General features: G+C 34.0%; 2 protein-coding genes across 2 annotated transcripts; both read left to right on the top strand.

Annotated features, from left to right (window-relative positions):
- The first annotated feature begins 1,419 nt into the window (after nt 1-1,419).
- Nucleotides 1,420-5,575, top strand: LOC132729895 (uncharacterized). The gene is made up of 3 exons (XM_060715736.1): nt 1,420-1,574; nt 2,248-2,352; nt 5,357-5,575. The coding sequence occupies exons 1-3, from the start codon at nt 1,532-1,534 to the stop codon at nt 5,509-5,511; spliced, it is 303 nt and encodes a 100-aa protein (XP_060571719.1). The 5' UTR covers nt 1,420-1,531; the 3' UTR covers nt 5,512-5,575.
- A 2,688-nt stretch (nt 5,576-8,263) lies between these two features.
- LOC132729905 (uncharacterized) lies at nt 8,264-21,374 on the top strand (the record flags this gene model as incomplete). The annotated part of the gene is given in 6 exon segments (XM_060715747.1): nt 8,264-8,765; nt 14,145-14,648; nt 16,438-16,559; nt 17,467-17,482; nt 18,059-18,214; nt 21,212-21,374. Coding segments are annotated over 6 exon segments (1,427 nt in total), but the record flags the coding sequence as incomplete, so codon positions are not given.
- Between the last annotated feature and the right edge of the window lie 169 nt (nt 21,375-21,543).

A 21,543-nucleotide genomic window follows, 5' to 3' on the forward strand; every position in this document is an offset into this window, starting at 1 on the left:
TGATATATGATATATATTTTTGCAATAAAAGAAAAAAATAATATCTGCTAGTGCTTTATTTTTGGAAAACATGTTTGGCAACCTAAGATATGTGTATTTGCATTGCTATTTTGAAAATTAATACTCCCCACTGACCACAGGGGGAAGACGCTGTGATCTGACATTAGCCCGGCCCCCTCCCCCCTAAGGCCCTGCTACAACCCATAAAAATTATCAATGGAAGTTGATTTGCACGATAAAAATTCATAAAAACAATATTCTGACACGTTTCGACGATTTTCATTATATCCTAATACTATAAGCTAGTTATAATAACTTATAGTATAGGGGTCGAAACGTGTCAGAATATTGTTTTTATGAATTTTTATTGTGCAATTCAACTTCCATTGATAATTTTTATGGGTTGTAGCAGGGCCTTAGGGGGGAGGGGGCCGGGCTAATGTCAGATCACAGCGTCTTCCCCCTGTGATATAAAGGTGAAAAGCCTACTGTATGTTCATTTGCCAAACAATGTGGAACACGGGAAATCGTCGTTTCGGCGACTGAGGCGCATTCCGAAGGCATTTTGCTGCATCATTCATTTTCCCTCAATTTTAAAAAAAACTTGAAAATTCCCCAGCTTTCTTTAAATTTAAATCTAACCCAAAATCAAAATTTTTATCGGTTTTTTTTATTTCACCCGGGAATTTTTTACTTGTCGTTCCCTTTTTTGGGTTCTGAAACCTGTTGCATACGCGATCTATTGGACGTCCAAAATTTTGGGTCGTCCCAAACAGATTTGCGATTTAAACCCAGGATCAGACGCCCCCTGTTTCATCCAACGGAAAAAAGGCAAAAAAGTTTCTTTTTCAAAATCTTCCCTAAATTTATTATTTCCCCAACCCTGACGGTAAAAAATTTACCCCGCCCCAAGAAACATATCGTAATTGGCCCGTAACGCTTTGTTTTATTTAAAAAAAATTTTTGGGCAAAATTTATTTTTTATCCTTCACTTTTCCCAATTTCATGTAATCACCAAAATAGCAGCCGATTTTTTTTTAAAACCATAAGTCAATTCAGCTCAACTTGACAATGAAAATATGGGTCGAAAATATGAGCATAATGTCACATGACAGTGCTCGGCCTCGAACACGTGACATCCTGTTTATGCTGCAATTTATATAAAATGTACAAAAGCCTTAAGATGACACCTACGGTAATCTTTATACGCTATGACCGGAGAAAAGAAAATAGGACTTTTCTGAAATCCCTTACATATATGACTTTTCCAAATATAATTATGTCAAGTTCTTGTGATATTTTAGTGACAATACTAAAAGCCGTCAAAAATTAGGACACTAATAAATTTATTTGTGAAGCAGATCCAAGTCCAAACATCTGTTGATATACTTAAGTAATTCTCTTATCAATGGCATTGACCATCTGTGACGGACGTTGTTCTAAAATATGGCTGTGATAGATATATATAAGAAACAGACTGGTCTTCCTTATAACCACAAACAGTTTTTGTTGGACACTTACACCTTCAGCTATGAAACTTACTCTGATATTAGCAGCACTTGCCGTTGTTGTCGGTTAGTTTAATTAATTTTTACTACATCTTTCATTTTATAGTTCGATTAGATTTTATATTATAGTTGACATAGTAATATGCTATAGTTTATTTAGCTTTAATTTTATGGCCCTGCGAGATCGGACCTTGAATGCGGCAACATGCCTCGGAAAATCTTAATCCATGTTCATGTGCATCTTAATCAGGTGCATTAAAATGTAATCATTCCAAGGGAAACCACAGCAGTAATTCTTTTAAAATTACAAATGTAAGCAATAAAATATTCGCAAAAAATTACTTGCATCAATATTTTATCAAAACGACAACAGGACCTATTCTAGTCATTGACTTTCTTAGATGATGCAAAATCGTTCAAGAAACGAGTACAGTCATGCACATTCGACGTTTTAAATTTTCGTCCACATGATGTAGCAATTACAAGATTCAAATTCTTTGATGTGCGTCGAGGGCACGCGGAAGGTCGGGAACACGACAAGGTCACCCAACACAAACCCTGCCCTGGACCAAACAGGAGTTGATTTTAATTGATATAAATTGCTGGTTGTACGATAGCAATGACATTCATATTATGCTCAAATTTGATTGACAACACTTAATATTGATCAGATTTTGATACGAAAATAAGTGGCATTTTTAAAACCTATTTTTAAAATATATTTTGTATTATTTTATAGTTACAGTTAACTGCCGCCTTTGCACCAACCACGACGCTTCAACATGCACTCACACATGCCCGGATGGAGAGATGAAGGCGTGTGAACACGATGTTTGTACTTGCTGTAAGTATAATAATATAAAACGAGTATCTTAGATGTGTCACGACTTACAAATGGCACAGCTTTCCCAAGTATGATATGATTTTCCAAATATGATACGACTTTTCCAAAAATGATACGACTTTTCCAAAAATGATAAGACTTTTCGAAAAAATATACACATATTTCCAATTTTGATACGACTTTTCCAATTGTGATACGATATTTCAAGTATATGATACTATTTTTGAAGTATAATACGATTTTTACATTTTTGAAAGACCCTGATGTTCGATGCAGCTTTTTTAAGTATGATATGACGTTTCTTAATATGATACAACATTTTCAAGTATGATACGGCATTTCAAAGTATAATACGACTTTTGCGAGTATAAAACGACCGTTTTCAAGTATGATACTACAATCGAGTATAATACGAATTTCCAAGTACGATAGAGCGTTCCAAGAATGATACGGCCTTTCTTAGTATGACAGAATTGTCCAAGTACATGTGTAATACGATTTTTTCCAGTTATGAAACAATCTTTCAAGTACAATACGATTTTCCAAGTACAATATGATTTTCCAAGTACAATACGATTTTCCAAAGTATGATACGACTTGTTTTAATTATAAAAAACGATTTTTTTCCAAGCATGAAACGCCAATGAATCATGCACTAGTATTTTGACTCAAGTATTCTTTAACTTCGAAAACGATAAAAATGTGGCTGTGATGACAAAGATCTTAGCTTAATACGACTTGAAGTATGATACAACTTTTACGAGAATAGTTCGATCTGTAATATATAGAGGATATTTGTTTGTTTGTGTGTAAGATGAAATTTTATTTCATCGAGTGGGCTTTAAAAACAGTATTCTCACGAGTGGCGTAGCCACGAGTAAGAATACTGTTTTTAAAGTTCACGAGATGAAATAAAATTACATCTTACATAACAAACAGACAAATTTTCTTTTTATTTTATGCTTAAAACGAGTTAAAACGAAATTTCCATAATTTTAACGTTAATATTAAAATCTGTTTCCCCCATTGAGAGCCCCATTTAGACGGAATTTCTCATTTAAAACAAGAAGTCTTGAGCTGAAAAATAAGTCCGCTAATCAAGGTTAAATGACAGTGATATTTATTCATTTTATTAAAAAAATATGAATGATCGCTTGTTTTAATAATAAAAACAAACAATTCTTGTAGGAGAAAAAGTCCAACCATCCATCCATATTTCTGTTACTTACTGCGAATTTATATAAGACCTGGCTTTGTAAAATGTAAGCGGCAGCCATCTTTTAAAGTTGTGTATTTCATGGGAGGAAAATAATTGTGTAAGATTCAGTAGGATATAATTTGGATTTGTTAGTCATACACCTTTTTAAAAGAGAGAAAACTTATTTGAGGATTGTAACAGACAAAAAATAAGTGTTGACAGAAGTGAAAACATTCAGAAAAGGAGCTAGGAAAATGGAAAACTTGAAAGCTTGCTAAGAACAGTAAGGAACGCTGGGTTGTTTTACTTATTTTACGAGTGATGTCTGTCAATGCTTTTCAATTTTTCATAAAGCATACGGCAGTTATTGCTCGTAGGATACTAGTACTTTAATATGCCCAAATGTCATCAAGAGCAGTTTTGCATGGGGAAGGAATGTATTTTCCAGACTGTAAAAACGAAACAAAAAAATTTAGAGACGAAATTTGGTGATTGGAATTTGAAGGAATAGAAGTAAGTTTTCTCTCTCCATTTCTTTTGACATTTAAGTTATTTATCTATTTCAGTTTTGCTATTTCTTTTAACAGCTTGACATTGTCAGAATTGTCAGTAAAAATAAAAATGAGGTACCACATGGGGAAAATCTTAAAAAAGTAGTTTCGTCATTGAAAAAAGTGAAATTATATTTTGATAATTTTCACTGTGAAATTATCAAATATAATTTTTTACGGATAAATCAGTAATCCACTGAAATTCATAAAATAAAATACAGTTTATAATGTAACATGTCTTTGTGTATAACACAGCTTGTAATTTTTACGATACGACTTGGACCAATGATGTATTAATTAGTTATACAGGGAGCGCTGGTTCTATTCTCGGAATAGACGAAATTTATCCGTGATAATTAAGCGAACCGATCGTTTGTCCGTCACCGCAGATTTTGAAACATTCAAAAGAACAAATGGTCTTTCATAACATATTTATTATTTATAGTTCATTTAAACAAGATAGATTGTTTATATCTATATTAAAGTTCAAACTGAAAAAGAAACAACAAAAGTGTGTACTATCCATTCGTAAGCCACGAAAAGGTTAACTCATTGATGTCATTTTCAAATGTGTCCAAGTCAATTAATAGTGCTATAAATTTCTTTTATCTTTCTGTAAGACGCAATGAAGAATGTCCTCTATCTTTAAACAAGATAGGAGACCTTTAAAGTCACTGACCTTGAATCGCTTATCACCAATCATTGTGTGTTTCGAATACCATCTTGAACTTTAAATGATTTCTAATAGGGAACGCATCCGAGTGGTGGCATATTGTTGGTGACACCTGTTTCTCTAGAAGTTCACAAGAATTGCTAGGCTAATGACATATGACCTTTTTAGCGTCGATATGACTTTATATCCAACTAAATAAAGTACAAAAATATAACTTTTGTTTGTTTACTCGCTTGTTTAGTTTAGTTTACAGAATATAGTCATACGTAGCCACAATAAAGGTTAACTGTAGTTTAAAAAATTTAGCTATCAGAAATATGGTAATAAAGACATGATAATCCAAAGTGATCAATTTCAAATAATAAGAACCTTTGGTATGAACCATGATAAAGAAAGTGAGTCTTGTTCAAGCTCGCAACTGCTTTTCAAAAGATTGAACCACAAAAAAAACAAAACAATTTGATCCTTTTTACGTTTCTGTCGAATTTGTATAGATAGTATTAAAAAGTAAAATAAAAAAAATGAATGTATTTAAAAAATAAATAATTGTAAAACGTTTATTCAAAAAAATTTCTATTTCAGCTGTCAAATGTGCACAATTAAGCGACTGCCCAGACTGCCCTTCACATACTGACCCCATGGGACACACCACACACGAGTCGAAGCACTGCATAGACAGCGCCTGTATGTGCATGCCAGACCATATGATGCCACCTGGCGGTCACCATGGACCTTAGATCTAGCTTGTACTTTATTTTTGCTATTTCTATGTACAAAGAAAATAAACAACATGCAGACTTACGTAAGACTTTGTTGAATTACCTTATCAAAACAAAACAATTCCTTAAAAACTTATACGGTTGCCTATTAAGGTATCTTCATATAATTTACATTGGAAGAATAATGTATTTTTGTGTTTAATAAAAGGCAAATAATAATAGGCAGTTTTCCCTTTTTACTCCCATGGTCTTGAGAATATACAAAGAATGCGATAGTATATTTTTTAAATTGATAATAAACTCTTATTCGTGCACATGCTGACATATCCTTATATAAAAGAGACCTAACTACTGAAAGCATCTTGGTCGACATGCCACATTCATCAAGCTTTCGCCGTTGATTGAACTACAGTCGATATTTTTAACCGTGTATCAATTATATTTGTAAGTTTAGATAATAATATTATGGTCTACAGTTCCACATTTTTGCGGTTACCATTTTGCTCTTCAACAATTCGATCACATCACAATTCGTTCATTTAAAATATTACTGTACATCTTGTACATCGGAACTAAAAAAAGCTATGCCTTGGTAATACATTCCTAATTTCGGGCCTTTAGCACCAGATTTAGGAGTAGGATTTAATATGATATGAGCCGTGTCATGACAAATCCAACATAGTGCGTTTGCGACCAGCATGGATCCAGACCAGCCTGCGCATCCGCACAGTCTGATCAGGATCCATGCTGTTCGCTTACAAACTCTATAACCAGTATAGAAACTGATATCGAACATCGTGGATCTTGATCAGACTGCGCGGATGCGCAGGCTGGTCTGGATCCATGCTGGTCGCAAACTCATTGTGTTGGTTTTGTCATGACACGGCTCATATATTCTTTGACCATACAAATTGTATCTATTCCGTCTCAAAACATACGTTAAATACTTTGTAAACAATTAAAGAAGCATCATTTTCAAAACTTCTATTTGAATACAGTCAATTCCTAATGCCTTTCCTAATTTAGCTTTTTCTACAGCTCTGATAACTTCAAAAATACTTACATTAGCATCTAAATCAATATTATTTACTGAGTGGGTGTTTTAATTCTAGTTCAGATTTATTATACTATTGTATGAAGGTAGCTCGCTACTTTTCTTATTTGACAACCTCTCAATTTTTGATGACTTTTGGTTTGTAAACATTTAGATATGTTAGCTTTACTTCAGCGGTATTCTTTTGTAAGAAAGAGCTTAGTATGACGTCAAAGCGCCCCGCTTTCGTCGTCGGTGGAATTGCGTCTTTTATCAACAAAACTGTCTGTTTTTATAAATTCTCATTCGATTTGGTCGTTTGAATTTTATAATAATGTTCAGAAGACGTATGCCTTTATTTTGATTTATTTTACTGAATATACTGCGGTTCTGCGATTAATTTCCCTCCGTTTTGTATACCACCAATTGTAAAATAAAAAGAATTTAACACAGTGAATTTTGATATAATTCTTTTAGCATGTAGTGAAATCATCAAAGAAAGTATTACTATTCAATAAAAATAAACGGTAGTATAGTATACTATCTGCAAAGGAATACATTTATTACGATATGAACCAATACCATTTTTACCAATAGGTTTCCAAATTGGAGTATCATTATTCTGTAAGTCAGATAAAATATCATTCTGCATCAGAATGTTGAACCTTTCTGTCAGTTAAAATTTTAACGTAAAACGAAGTATTCTTGCCTAAAAGTAGTGATTAAACATGATTATGAACTCCATACGTGCACAATCAAGAATCCACACTTGATCCAAAAATACCCATCTCCCTTCATCTGTCATGAAAACTGGACCGTACTGAGGGAGAATCGTGAGACTCTCTATAACAGACTTTATTATCTGTCATTTGTACTATTTTGAGGGTAAGCATTATGCGAATATTTTTTGCGCGTGTAACCTGAAAAAGGAGTATGTATGTCACTATGTTCATAATCGCTAGAATTTCTATTAGAACCCCAATATCGCGAATTCCCTACATGGGGACCCCTAAAAGATCTTCGGCCTTCCTGAACAACTCCTTTCTTCAGAAGCTTGAAGCGTAGCGATTACAATACCAATTACAATAGTAAACTACCCCTCAACCAGTTCTAAATTGCGTGTGGTCTTAATAAACATAATAAGGGAAAATACATCGAAAGAATTTTTTTCCAACATAATGAAAATCACCAGAATATTTAATATCAGCTGTCTTTAAAACGCCACAATAAATAAATAAAATCACACACACGCGCGCGCGCATACACACGCATACACACGAATGCACGCATCGACACGAAGTAACAACGAAACAATAAAAAACAGTGCGACAAAACGAGAATTTATATTTTTGTCGTATTGCGTTCTTTCGTGTTGACGCCCCTTCAAATGCGTCATTTACGAAGACATGACAGAAATCAGCCACCATAGTTTATAAAACAAAAACAAGTGTTATTAGTATTAGAAAACACGAGCATTTTCAAATAACACCTGCATAGTTTTATCTTGGATTGGCCATGGAATGTTTTAAAATATGATAAAGTACGTAAAGTGTACGTTTTTTTGTGTGGTTAATATGAATAAATGTTGACTTAATATTAAAAAAATAAAAGTGCAGATACATGTAGCTATCGCACTCGGATGTGTATCATTGGAATACCGTTTTAAATTTAGCACATGAGTTGGAAATGTGGAATACCAGTTTTAACATATAGGTTTTTTCTTTTTATATATATGCACACACTGTCGATAGTAATACATTCACAGGTGTAACCATGGGAGAGAAGGACTGTTACGCGTATATCACTGTGGATTTAAAATCACAGGAATTATATAAAATACTTGATTTGTTAAGTAAACCAGGAAGTAAAAATACGACTAATCAGTCAATCATACTCGTAAATCAAAATCGAATATTGCACTGTCCCTCGCCTCTGTCGCCGAATTTTTCAAGAAATATTTTTGAATCGAACCCACAGTTGTCAGCTTTCAATGGAGACATTCAAGAGAATTTTAACGCTCAGCGGAAAATTGTTTTGATTAAACAGGGGAGAAAAACAGTGTTTCTGAATAAACCAGAGGAAATTGTAATGGTGGAATCAAAAGTAAAACGAAAACTTTTTTCTAAGGAGATTGAGTTACGACGAATAGACAGCGCATCTCTAATAAAATTATTACGGAATGTCGAACCAGGTTCTACTAACATATCTCGATCAAAGCAACACAATTATGGTGAGTTAGGTAAGTTATGTATAATTGAAAATTCAGTGATATATTTTAATGATGATGATGATGATGATGATGATGATGATGATTCTTATGATAACTCTTATAATAACAGTAACAATAAATCATTATAAAAGTAATAATGATGATGATGATGATGATAATGTAGTCCAACTTATTTGACTTGTATGAGAGACATTGAGATAATTTTGGACGGGCTATGTCCTAATAGCGGTTTGACAATATAGGAAAGAATCTGCTTATGAAATCAGTCATCGTTAGTTAGGCTAATGATGATGATGATAGTGTTTCACGTGACATTATATGATACTGTAATAGTGGCCGTTTTAATGTATATTTGACACAAGATGATCACTTTAAATGAGTAAAGTTAGTCTTTCTTTAATAAAAATGCAGTTTTCGATAACACTATATATTCATAGTGTGGCCTCCTACAGTAGTGTCTTAACATATCTACTTTATGTGAAGTTTTTACAGCAATTTTCAATATTTTAAAATTCTATATATTGAACGTCATTTAGACTCAGTCATGCCGCATTACTTGCAGCGGATCGATGCCGCGCGCCTTCTCAATGACATGCACGTACAGGAAAGACAATGACATGCACGTACAGGAGAGAGAGAAGTCACTCCCCCAATAATTGCAAAATCAGCTTAATTATATCATTCAGTAAACATAACTACAATTTGATTGGATAATTTAATAATACTTCTTTATATACTATTCGATATGTATGATTGAAAATCACCAATAACTTAAGAATAAATATCTATCATAGTTCAAAAAACCCCACAAAAAACCTCACCTTGACAGTCAGTTTATAAATAGCGCAGAATTAATCGAATAATCATGAGAGGTTGTACTTTTGTTATAAATATCCAGCTATAAATAGGGTTGGGATTTTGGGAAACCGATGTGGACTCCATTAGTAAACGTATTATAAACCGTGGGTAACCGACGATGACAAAAGTTAAAAAAATGCACAATTTACTTAACTTTAATTACAATTCCTATCAAATGAATCATTTCTAAATGCTTTTGGCGAAAATCATGTTGTTTTTATTATGTTTATTGTTTATTTATCGTACATAATTTATAAAAATCTTAACATGTGTTCATCTTAAAATATTTGTCAGATTTACATGGAATGTGATAAATACAAATGCATGTACATGTTTAATACAAACATGTACATGTTTAATATTCTGAATTGTAACCCTTATTATACATAGTGAATATATCATTTATAACAATAAGTTAATTATTTTATTACAACTGCCAGGGAGCAGATATAGTTTACTCTTTCATGTTTCGTTAATTCATTTTTGATAAATTTAATATTTTGTTTTACGTCATCATACATTTTTTAACAGTCATTATAGCTGCAAAGTAAAATGTTTTAACTTACAGCTTATCTCATTTTTTTTAAATAAATAAAGATGAAGTCATTTCTAATTTAAATTAAAGACAAAACAGTTACTGGTGAGTTATAGATAGAACGTTTTTGGTTTGTTCTAGATTATTTGATTTAAAAATAAAAAAAACCCGATTTTTCATATTTACGCATTATTTACTTTTAAATATTTAAAGCTATTATAATACTCGTACACGTGATACCATACAGGTCCTCACCTAAAAAGGAGTCGCCTGTATGAATCAATTAAATCATGACGACCTTAATCACCCGAGAAAACGTAACCGCACTTATTTATAATCTATTCGTAGGGAATGGGACCGCAGAAATACAATATGGCGTCAGATTACAAGTGCGTCATTAGAATATGGTGGCTGATTTGGTTCGCTTTTATGCGCTAGCGACAACGCGACAAAGCACCATACAGCGCGTTGTTGGACTTTCGTCTTGTCGTCCTGTCGCTAGCGACAACACGTCAAAGCGCCAACTGGCGCGTTGTCGCACTGTCGTCCTGTCTAGCGAAGCACGCCAAACGGCGCGTTGTCGTGCGGCGCGATGTCGCCCTGTCGCTTGGCTTATAAGCTAATCCTATTTGAACCGAGCGGCAATGTGACATCGCGACAACACGCCGCATGACAACGCGCCGTTTGGCGTGCATCGTTAGCGACAGGACGACAAGGCGAAAGTCTGACAACGCGCCGTTTGGCGCTTTGTCGTGTTGTCGTTAGCGCCAACTAGACGCACAAAAGCATACCAAATCATCCACCTAGCTTCACGTACGTGAAAAGAATAAAAAAGACTAGATATCTACAAGTCATGTCTGTCATTAAAAAGGTTATCAGATAAAAAAAAAACCTTATTATGATAATAAAATTATTATCATAATTATATTGTTTAATGAGTATTACTTTTTTGGAAGTCATAATTTTCTTATGCCATAAACATAATAACAAATTTAAAGATTATCGGACTTATTAAACAACATTTCATATAGAGTTCATACAAGGAAAGCAATTATTTTATCTAAAATACAAATAAAAAAATAGGTTAGTTTTATATGTATTTACTATCTACAGTCGATTAGGACTACGTCGCTCCATTTGATTTGCAAGCATATTTTTTATATATCGTTTATACATGTAGTTTTATAAGCCTTTAACATTTCAACGCTATGCAATAGTTACTATTGCATAAACTGTGCAAATATCACGCGATAATGTATTGTGCGATCCTTTTTTTGTTGATCGTGGTAAAGAAATTGAATAACAAAGTCTGGAATAGAAATTTTCTGAAAACCATGTTGGAAAAACCAACGGATGAAAATATCATCACATCTAACGCATTAGTCTAACGCTATTTGAGCCGCGTCATGACAAAAGCAACATAATGGGTTTGCGACCAGCATGGATCCAGGCCAGCCTGCGCATCTGCGCAGTCTGATCAGGATCCATGCTGCTTAACAAATAGAGAAACTGATAGCGAACAGCATGGGTTCTGATCAGACTGCGCGGATGCGCAGACTTGTCTGGATCCATGCTGGTCGCAAACCCATTATGTTGGTTTTGTCGTGACGCGGCTCATTTGTAGAAAAAGGAGGAAAAAGAACTTTCTTTCGTTTCTTGAAAACTAATCGATCCACCAACTACAAGAATGCCTCGGTCACAAATAAAACGGCCGCCGCCCGATTTAACGATTTTTACGATTTTGCAAACGCCGGGTGATTTTAAATCTGATACCTTGAGTGGTCATGAATGAAACTGTCGCCGGGCGATTTTTTGCCAAATTAATATTACAAACAGCATTTAAAGACCGATGTCCGGACGGCGTCTGTGCGATTAATGAGGATCGGACGGTCGCCGCGTGGGCGCCGGGCGGTAAAGGACGGTAAAGGCTTGGCATTTTATGATATTCTTTTAAAAATCAGTCAGAGGTCAATATGCCAGCAAGGAAAGCAGTTGATAGAGACAAGATAAGACCAAGCAAAAAATGCAACAATTGTAGTTTGCCTTTACCTTAATACTTATCCGCGTAGACGTTTTTGATCGGCCATACAGTTCGTGTTAAATTCATAAGAATTCATAGATACATTTTAGGCATTCTCAAGCCGTAATTACAACAAACTCAAGCCGCGCGATCGCCGTACTTCAAAACGATGACCGCCCGGTGCCTGTACATGCATCCTCCGCGTACCGGGCGATACTCGTTCGCCAACTGGTGTCTATTCGGGCGCCGGTCGATGTCAGGGCGGGGCCAAGGGCGATGTCCGTTCGGGTGCCTTTAAAATCGGACGGTGTTTTTTGTGTCGCCTCTACTGAGTAGTGGCGACATATAGGGATCACTTCTCCGTCGTCTGTCTGTCTGTCTGTCCGTCTGTCTGTCCGTCACAAATCTTGTCCGGACTACTCCTCATAAACTACTGGTGCAATTTCATCCAAACCAGTACCAAATCTAGTTGTGCATATTGTCAGCATTTTCCGGTTCAATGATTTTTGTCAAAGTAATGGCTCTTTAATAATTTTTATTTTTAAAGTTTGTCCGGACTACTTCTCTTATACCACTAATGCAATTTCAATGAAACTTTACAGGATTGATCTGTAGCTCAAGTCCTTGCGCATATTGCACGGGTTTTCCAGTTGAATGATTTTTGGCCGAGTTATGGCCCTTTGATAAAAAAGGTGTTTTTTTCTGTGTGTTGCCAGATACACAAAAGCTTGTCCGGACTACTCCTCATAAACTAATGGTGCAATTTCATCCAAACTTTACAGGGCTGATCAGTACCAAGTCTAGTTGTGCACTGTTTGTCTGTCTGTCAGTCTATCACAAAACTTGTCCCAACATGAAATTGGCCATCATGAGGCGACACATGTGATCACTGATCGCTCTTGTGTTTCAAAAACAATCGTCCGATCCAAAAAACATCGCCTTGGCGCCGCCCGGCAACCTGGCGATCACTGCCACATGACTTTTTCAAGTCATTGACCCAAAAAATATCGTCCGGCCGCCGTTAGCTTTTAAGAAGTACTTAAAACACGACGACGCCCGCCCGATGACCAAAATTTTCAGCTGCTGCCGTCCGATTGTCAAGGTCGCAGGACGGACGGACGGACGATATTACGATTTGTTTGGAAAAATTGACGCCGTCCGGCGGCAGTTTGTCATTTGTGACTAAGGCAGTATGTCTAAGTGTAAATATATATTAACATACTCGTAGTAAAGTGATAATGTGCATTTTACTACTTAATTAAGGGTTGAAAGTTCCATCCATCCGACCCTAACCGCGCCCAAGGTTGTGATAGTAAGACCGTATTTTGGACTGGTCTACCACGGGCACATTTTCCATAAGTATTTGAAATATTGATTTTTACGCATTTGACCATTCATATAAAATATTTCTGGGACAATTAATGTTGTTTTAGGATGGACATTTATGTAATGAATAATAATATGTATAATAATATTTTGTTCTAGAACAATTTATGACACGTTTCTTCTATATTAAGATATAGCACATTAGATGATGTATCTTGGAAAATCCCAACAATAACATCCATAATCATATGATTGTTGTAAATCATGTTTTATTTTTGATTTTACAGACCTTTCAATTCCTTTATTATTATTATTATTATTATTATTATTATTGTCCAATTTACTTAAGATATATTTTAAGCAGATATGTAAATAAGTTAAATAGTATGCTATATTCTCAAAGTGTAATAATAGAATGTAGATTGGGATTCCGTTTAAAAATATTTGCGATGAAAACTCATCACTCCTGAAACAAACAAGTACAGATGTAACATTATGAAACATGATCGTGACCAGTGAACTAAAGGGAATCGAACACATGAGTCCTGTATTGATAGACACACGTCTTTTCTACATGGCCACCTTTCCATCTCAGACACGAGCCTTCATCAAATCATGCCAATATAATTATGTGTTATAATATTTTTAGATACAAGTCATGTGACCAACGTAGAAGGAAGAGCTGTCAAAGCGGAAAAATCCATCCAGGAGCCCTTAACAGTATGGTCAGCGCCAGGAGGAAACGAAAGCTACGAAAACCCATCACACCCGAGTACAGATAAGTATCCAACTCAAGTAACCGATACGGATGTAGACTGTCTTAGTATGGAAGTGACTCCCAGTGCCAGGTACAGGTTTACTGCACAAGAATCGAGCGTTCCTTCGGTGTCATATTCTTTCAGTCCGACAAGCGCTAGTAGTAGATCAAACACTTTTACGACGTCATATTCTTCAAGTGAGGCTATTGCTGCATCGTCACCATCGCCACATAGCTCTCACCAGTCTGAGTCGGGCCTTCCGTTGAACTGTTCGCCGAAATATGTACAATATATGACGTTGGCAAGCAGACTGAATACATTTCGTTCATCAAATTGGCTGGTTAATGAAAAGCCAGATATAAATACATTCGCTAATCAAGGAATGTTCTTTACAGGTATGTTTTTAATTTTCAATAGATTCTTACACATGAATATCCTTTAAAACAGAACAAAAATGATGCTGTACTAAAAGGTAGCTTTACAGTTAACTTGTATCCTATTTTAACAATATTCAATCAGTCAATGTTTACATACGGTCTTAGACATTTCAGGCAAATCTATCTTTAAAAAACTTAAAACAATATATATTAAACAACAGCTCAATTATGTGAGCAGAAGTATAGGAATTTAAGTTAAGTATAAGAAACTCAACGAAAGTACCATTTGCAGTCAGAAAAAAGATCGAACATTGTATTAAATTAGTGGATTCTTTTAAAACAAAATAGTTCAAACAGTTCCCCACAACCCCTTTTAACTTGTTGACATATTTATTTTTTGTAGCGCCCGTTAACATCTTTACCTTTTTCCGGTCGGTATGTTCGAGGTCCTTTACCTAAGCATGACGGATAGGACCTCAAGTCGAGCTTGCAATAGTATAGGAATGTAAGCAAAATTAAGCTGTATTAGACGAAAGTACCAGAAGGGGGCAGGGGACCTAAAAATGAACAATTCTGTATTTCAGCGTGGCCAGAAACACAATTCCAAATATTTCAAAATCTGTTTCACAGGCAGATAACCAGTTGCACGGCATTATTCAAGGATATATGGCAAACATTGAATAAAATAATAGTTTGCATGCATTGCTCCTAAAACTAATGACTGACAGCAATTTATATAATTACCCCACCCAGCAAAAATCTAAAATATACCAATATAGGCAATCTTCATGAAGGTGCAGCATACTCCAGAATCCGCCCGGTGCCTTTAAAAATATCACTTACACACAATGCAATCAATGGCATTTTCCAAAAATAACCAATAAAGTGTCTGTCAGACGTTTTGATTTTTTTCACAAAACTTATCCAAAATTTCTAACTTGTTTGGTGTCATTTGTCAAAGCTTGAGTTTTCACTTTTTCATCTCCATTCGGAGAGTCACAAATATATACAAAGCTACCAACATGCTTAGTTTCGGGTTAAAACCCAAAAATTATGCTCATTTTCTATATACAAACAATAAAAAATTACAATGACAGAAATATCAAAAGTTTCCAGTACCTTCCAAACACCATTTCTGAGTTATTAAAAAAATTGACCCGGGGCCATCATTCGGATATGTCCCCTGCCCTCTTAAATTTAATTAAAAGCATACGAATGTGAGTAAAAGTACAAGAATGTGAGCTAAAGAAAAAAATGTTTTGAAAGTAGAAGGTATAAGAATATCAGTTACAGTATTGGAATGTCATTTAAAGTGTTTGAAAATACAAGAATGTCACTAAAATTACAAGCAATGTTGGTGAAAGTACAATTATTTCAGAAGATGCATACAAATGTGAGCAAAAGTTTATTAGCGAAAGTATGAGAATGTGAGCAAAAGTATAATAGCGAAAGTAAAATAATGTGACCGGAATTATAAGATTGTCAGAAAAGGTTTAAAAATGTGAACGGAAGTATATGAATGTATAGGAATACAATGTATCAGTAAATGTTTCAACGTTTTAGCAGTTGTAACCATGTAACAATGAAGCAAAAGAGTAGAACATTCGATATTCCGAAGAAGCCTCCCAGGAACAAACTTCACATCGTCTTTATGCTGTAAACATGCAGTAGCATTCGGACCAAAGGCCGTGGAGGACGTGTGTTTCAAGGCAAACATCCCTAACCACTCGCCCAGGGCAACCAGCCTTAGTAACTTAAACTCAAGCAAAATGAATGTTAATTTGATACAATTTCGTATGAATTTCAGGTCGAGAAGATTTAGTGCGATGTTTTGTGTGCGGGATAGGCTTGAAGGACTGGATAAAGACTGATGACGTCATGGAAGAACACCGGAAGTATTCGTCTGCGTGCCCGTATCTATTGCAAAAAGTAAGAACACATAAACGCATAGTTACCTATTTCTACTCATTTTTCTTAATATGTCTGAAACAAAAAGCAAAGATGAAAAGTGAACTACATCCCGCTTAGCATGCAATATGTCTCTTTAAAATTTGATAAAAAAAACAACAACATAAACCGAAGATTTCTCCTTGGAATAGAGTCGAAGCTATTGGTAAAGATACCTTAAAGATATACTAATTAATGCTAATCTTTGGGTTAAAAATACTTTTATTGCAGGATTTTATTGAAATCTAGTAAATTCTTCCTGAATATGTCTTATTTGAATAAATGAATGTATAAAATGTTTGGGAAGCTGTAGTCCCCATTGCTTTCCAAATTTATGTGGTCTCTCATTATAAAAAGTGCCACTTTTTTAAAATGACACAATGTAATCATATTGTGATTACCTGTAATATGTAGTGTTTAAAACGTTTATATATTTTCTTTGTGTGTATTCGGAAGATGTTTATTTTAATTTTCAAAAGAGTCTGTATATCAATTACCATTTTTTTCAAATATCAAATTTGAGCATAATATATCTTTAAAGTGAAAAGTAACATGGTAAGGTCACTAAACACAAAGACATCTACATTTGTACATTCATATAAATAATTGTAGATTTTGAGTTTTAAGGAAATATCAAACAAATATATCCATGGTAACACGATTGTCGATAATTTATGATAACCATATGCTATTAAAATATATTTTTTATTTATTTCGATATTGTGGTTTTAAGAAATCCTGTCGGTGGTTCCATCATTTAGTCTCAGGCAATACTTGAACAAAATCTTTTTAAAGTCAAAAGTTTTAACAAAAATTGTGTTATTGAAACAAACGACGTTTTCCTATTTGATCAATCATTGAATGGTGATTTTTATTTTTTATTTTTCAGTTAACGTCAACGGAAGGTATCTTGAAAACTTTTTGATAAATTCACCTAAAAGTCCATTAAATACCAATTCTTTGTGTAGCTCTTTCGGAAATTATCAGTAAAGTATCAATGCAATTATATATTAACTGACAATGCTCAAGTTAAAGACCAAACATAGTCTATATAAACTGGTAAGAAATACACGGTAAAAACAATGCATTTTATTATTAGTTTTTTAAAGATTTTTGACAGGTTCCCAAGTAAACGGTTGTTAACTTATATAACGTTGTCGAGAGTTATTTGCAAACAACCGTTTAATACGCGGTGATATGAACATGTCAAACATCTATATAACGAATTTATAAAAGCAAAATGATTTTTTTTAGGAAAAACGAAAGATATTTATAAAGATAATATAAACGTCATGCTTATCCATTGAAAAGTGATAGTGATGTTAGTGATGTGCAGTATGTGCTGCAATGATGAAAAAAGGATATCACATTTTATTTGTAACAAACTTCATGAGCATATTTTTCTTTGTTCTTGTTGTTGATATGATTCATACTGTTCTTATAGGAACATTTTTTAAAGAACTTTACAATAAATTTTATAGTTGACTCATCTCGACAAGCCGGGAACCAGATGTCATACAGAGTTCGCTCCCCTCAGTATCAGACTATGAATGCGAGGCTGGAAACATTTGAACGTTTTCCGAGTAATGTAGACATACCGCATCAACAATTAGCCGTTGCTGGACTATTTTACACAGGTAATCAGGGGCGTACCTTGGCTTATTTTGAGTATACGCCAATTACAGTCCCTTGGGCAAAGTGTCCTATTTTCATCAAGCCTGAAGTGAATATTGTTTTTATTAAATGATTCAAAAAAAGTTATTTACCATTAGGAAAACCAAATATAGCCAGATACCTCTATTTGTAATCAAGATGGTTGACTTTTTTCCGTTTTTTCTTTTCTTTTTCAATATATCTAGACAAGAGATCATAGTCGGAAACCATGATTCACATTCCGAATACTAGTACACTACATTTAATACATGTATACGGTAAAACGCATGGGTCACCGAGGATGACATGAGATATTATCAAGGAAAATATTGCTTTAAAACGTATTTATCATTAGAGAAACAAAACAAAGCCAGGTATTTCTATTCTAATCAAGATGTTTGAAACACTATTTTTTGCTATATTTTTTTTTTTATTTAAAAATACCTTAACATGAGATATAATCAAGGAATAAGGAAAATATTGCTTATGACCATACAACGAACACAACAGATTAAATGTTGAAGTGTAATTATAATCTATAGCATCAAAACCACACCTTAAATTCATTGATACGCGATCACTTAGGTGCATTTTGTTAATATTAGAAAATAATTGTTTTTTTTTACAATTTTTCCTCAATTTTACTCTTTGAAATTAATCCAATATATTTTAGTTATATTATTACGCAGTTAAAATTAATGCCTTACTAGTCTGGCAGAAATTCAAGTCAAAACCTTAGAAAAAAGAAACATAACATATAGGATTTTGTATCGCATACAAATATTTACAAATGAACAGAAAAATTACGCAATTTAAAGCAAGAGTGGAAACATATTTTAGTTTTGTAAAAAGTTCAAAATAAGAAAAAAGGAAGGAAGAACATTGTTTTTTAAGTTTTTGAAATGATAATCCTTAATAAAATCCGCAAAGGGTGGAATAAATTGAATTTTTATGGTAACTCAAAGATAACTTACTTACAAAAATTGATGATTTGTATGGTGGCATATTTCTGCCACCAGATAACCTGATAAGCAGCTACCAACTTTAGATACATCTACATCATTTTTTTAGCTTCATCTTTTTCAAATATTAATTTCTCTATTCATTAAAATACGCCCGTGCGTATTGGCGGATCGGCAGGAACGCCAGTGGTAATCTTGAGGTTTTTATGCGTTTTTGAATTATCTCCCGTTTTAGAAAAATCTTGTCCAAGACATATCTCAATAGTTATAAGAAATATCAACATGAAACGTCGCAGGTAGATAGATCTCAATGAGAAGATTTGCAGTGCACAATAACCGTAACTCTGCCATGCTAAATTTTGGAGTTATTGCCCTTCGTTCATTTCTACAATTTGGACTTTGTGCATAACATAACTGTAAAATTATAAGAGATATCAACGTGAAACTTTGTAGTTAAATAGATTTTATTGGGTAGAAGTGTATTCCTTTCGATGCTTCAGTTATGATATGATTTTCTTTCATCTGAATTCAAATATAGTTGTTTATGAAAACTTAAAGAGCTCTTACATATGTTTGATATGTTTGATATTTGAGAAAAAGAAATAAAATATCATATTTATGTAGGTTCATCATTTTTTATCAATAAGTTGATATAAATATCATTTTCTGTGTATTTTAAATTCGAAGTATTCTTCCTTTTGTGCCAAAGTGATAGTAACGAGAGCTATACGACACCCTCTACGCATCCGTTAATAATTGGGCATTTTAACGATTATTCGTTAATTACGAGAGTTTCGAGATACAAGTGAAAACCTTAACGAGAGGCTTACGGCATTCGTTATGCTAACGATAGTTTCGAGGTACTGACCCCAGAATCGAAAAGTCGGTCTAAGTATAGCAAAAAATACAATTTTCAATTTGTCTCAGCATTTTTCTTAATTATCATTTGCGTACCTTTCGTTTTAAGTGTCCCAGATGTTCTATGTAACGAATTCAAATTTTATTCTTTTACTAGACCTTTGACCTTCAGTGGTGGAGTTCCTTCAACAAAACTTCAGAATTTCTAGGCATATCGTAAATTCGTAATCCTCTTATCTAAGCATATATATCATATATAGAATGGATATTGCATGAAAGTGGTACTCGTATTTAATCGGTTGTATTGCTCAATGCATTCATGTTGATAATTCAATGATATATTCCTGCAAGCTCGCAAAAGTGATGCATTATCCTAATATTATAATACATTCTGTATTATTCGTGAAAACTCACAACAAAAACAGATGAACTAATTTTCTTTAAACCTGCTAAGAAAATTTGGCTTGCCGAAAATGTCGTCTAATTTTTATTTTTATTTTTTACATTTTTTGTCTCGAAATAAAAAAATAAAAAAAAGAATTGAAGGTACTTGGTGTCTTGCCTGGTACTGGTACCATGCAGTTTTGAATGTTTGCCTGGGTCTCTCAATAGGTTTAAGGGTTAAATATAGGCGTATGGATAGAACTTCTAATACAAAGCATTATTTATATATGGTGTTTATCTTAGTTCAACTGTGCAGGAAGCTATTATCGACACAACATCAAATTTGTCACTTGACCTTACATGTTACAGTTTAGTATTGAGTTTAAATTTTCTTGCTCAAAGAAACAACGGCCAGATTCTCACACTGCCCTAAAAAGTTAGATAACTAGACCGATGTTATAATGCGTGTAAATAAGATGCTATTATACAGTGTTAAGTACAATATGGATTCTACTGGACTCCTAAACAGCTCTTAAACCTATATTACACTTGGCTAGCGTCTCGTCAAATATAGGTTCGATAGCTCCGTACTCGTGCAATAAACTCCGGTATTTTACTCAACAATGTTCTTAACCTAATACATGCATTACAGAACACACACTACTGAAAATATATTGGGTGGTTACGTGGTCAATCTGAAGCAGGCATTTGATGTTAATTACGGGTAAAGAATAAACTCTAATTTTGAATATTTATAAAAGTGTGATTTTGTTATAGGAGAAGGTGATTTATGTCGGTGTTTCACGTGCGATGGTGGTCTTAAAGACTGGAGTACGGGCGACGACCCTTGTAAAGAACATGCTACGTATTTCCCTAAGTGTAACTATATCATACAACTGAAGGGGGCGGCATTTGTGAGAGACATGCAACATAGAAGAGGACCCAACGCACCGTCGACGGTAAATATGTGTAGGGAGTAAGATTCTTTAAAAGAACGTCTGAATCTGATATTGAAATGCCAAAATAATCTTCGAGTCTCTGTTTCTGTTTTGTAATGAACATTTTCTGAATGTTTATCAAATGAGTATAGGTTAGAGTGCATATTGGGT

Source organism: Ruditapes philippinarum, unplaced genomic scaffold, assembly GCF_026571515.1.
Source record: "Ruditapes philippinarum isolate M1 unplaced genomic scaffold, ASM2657151v2 ctg13640_1_1_1_1, whole genome shotgun sequence".
Lineage (NCBI taxonomy): Eukaryota > Metazoa > Mollusca > Bivalvia > Venerida > Veneridae > Ruditapes > Ruditapes philippinarum.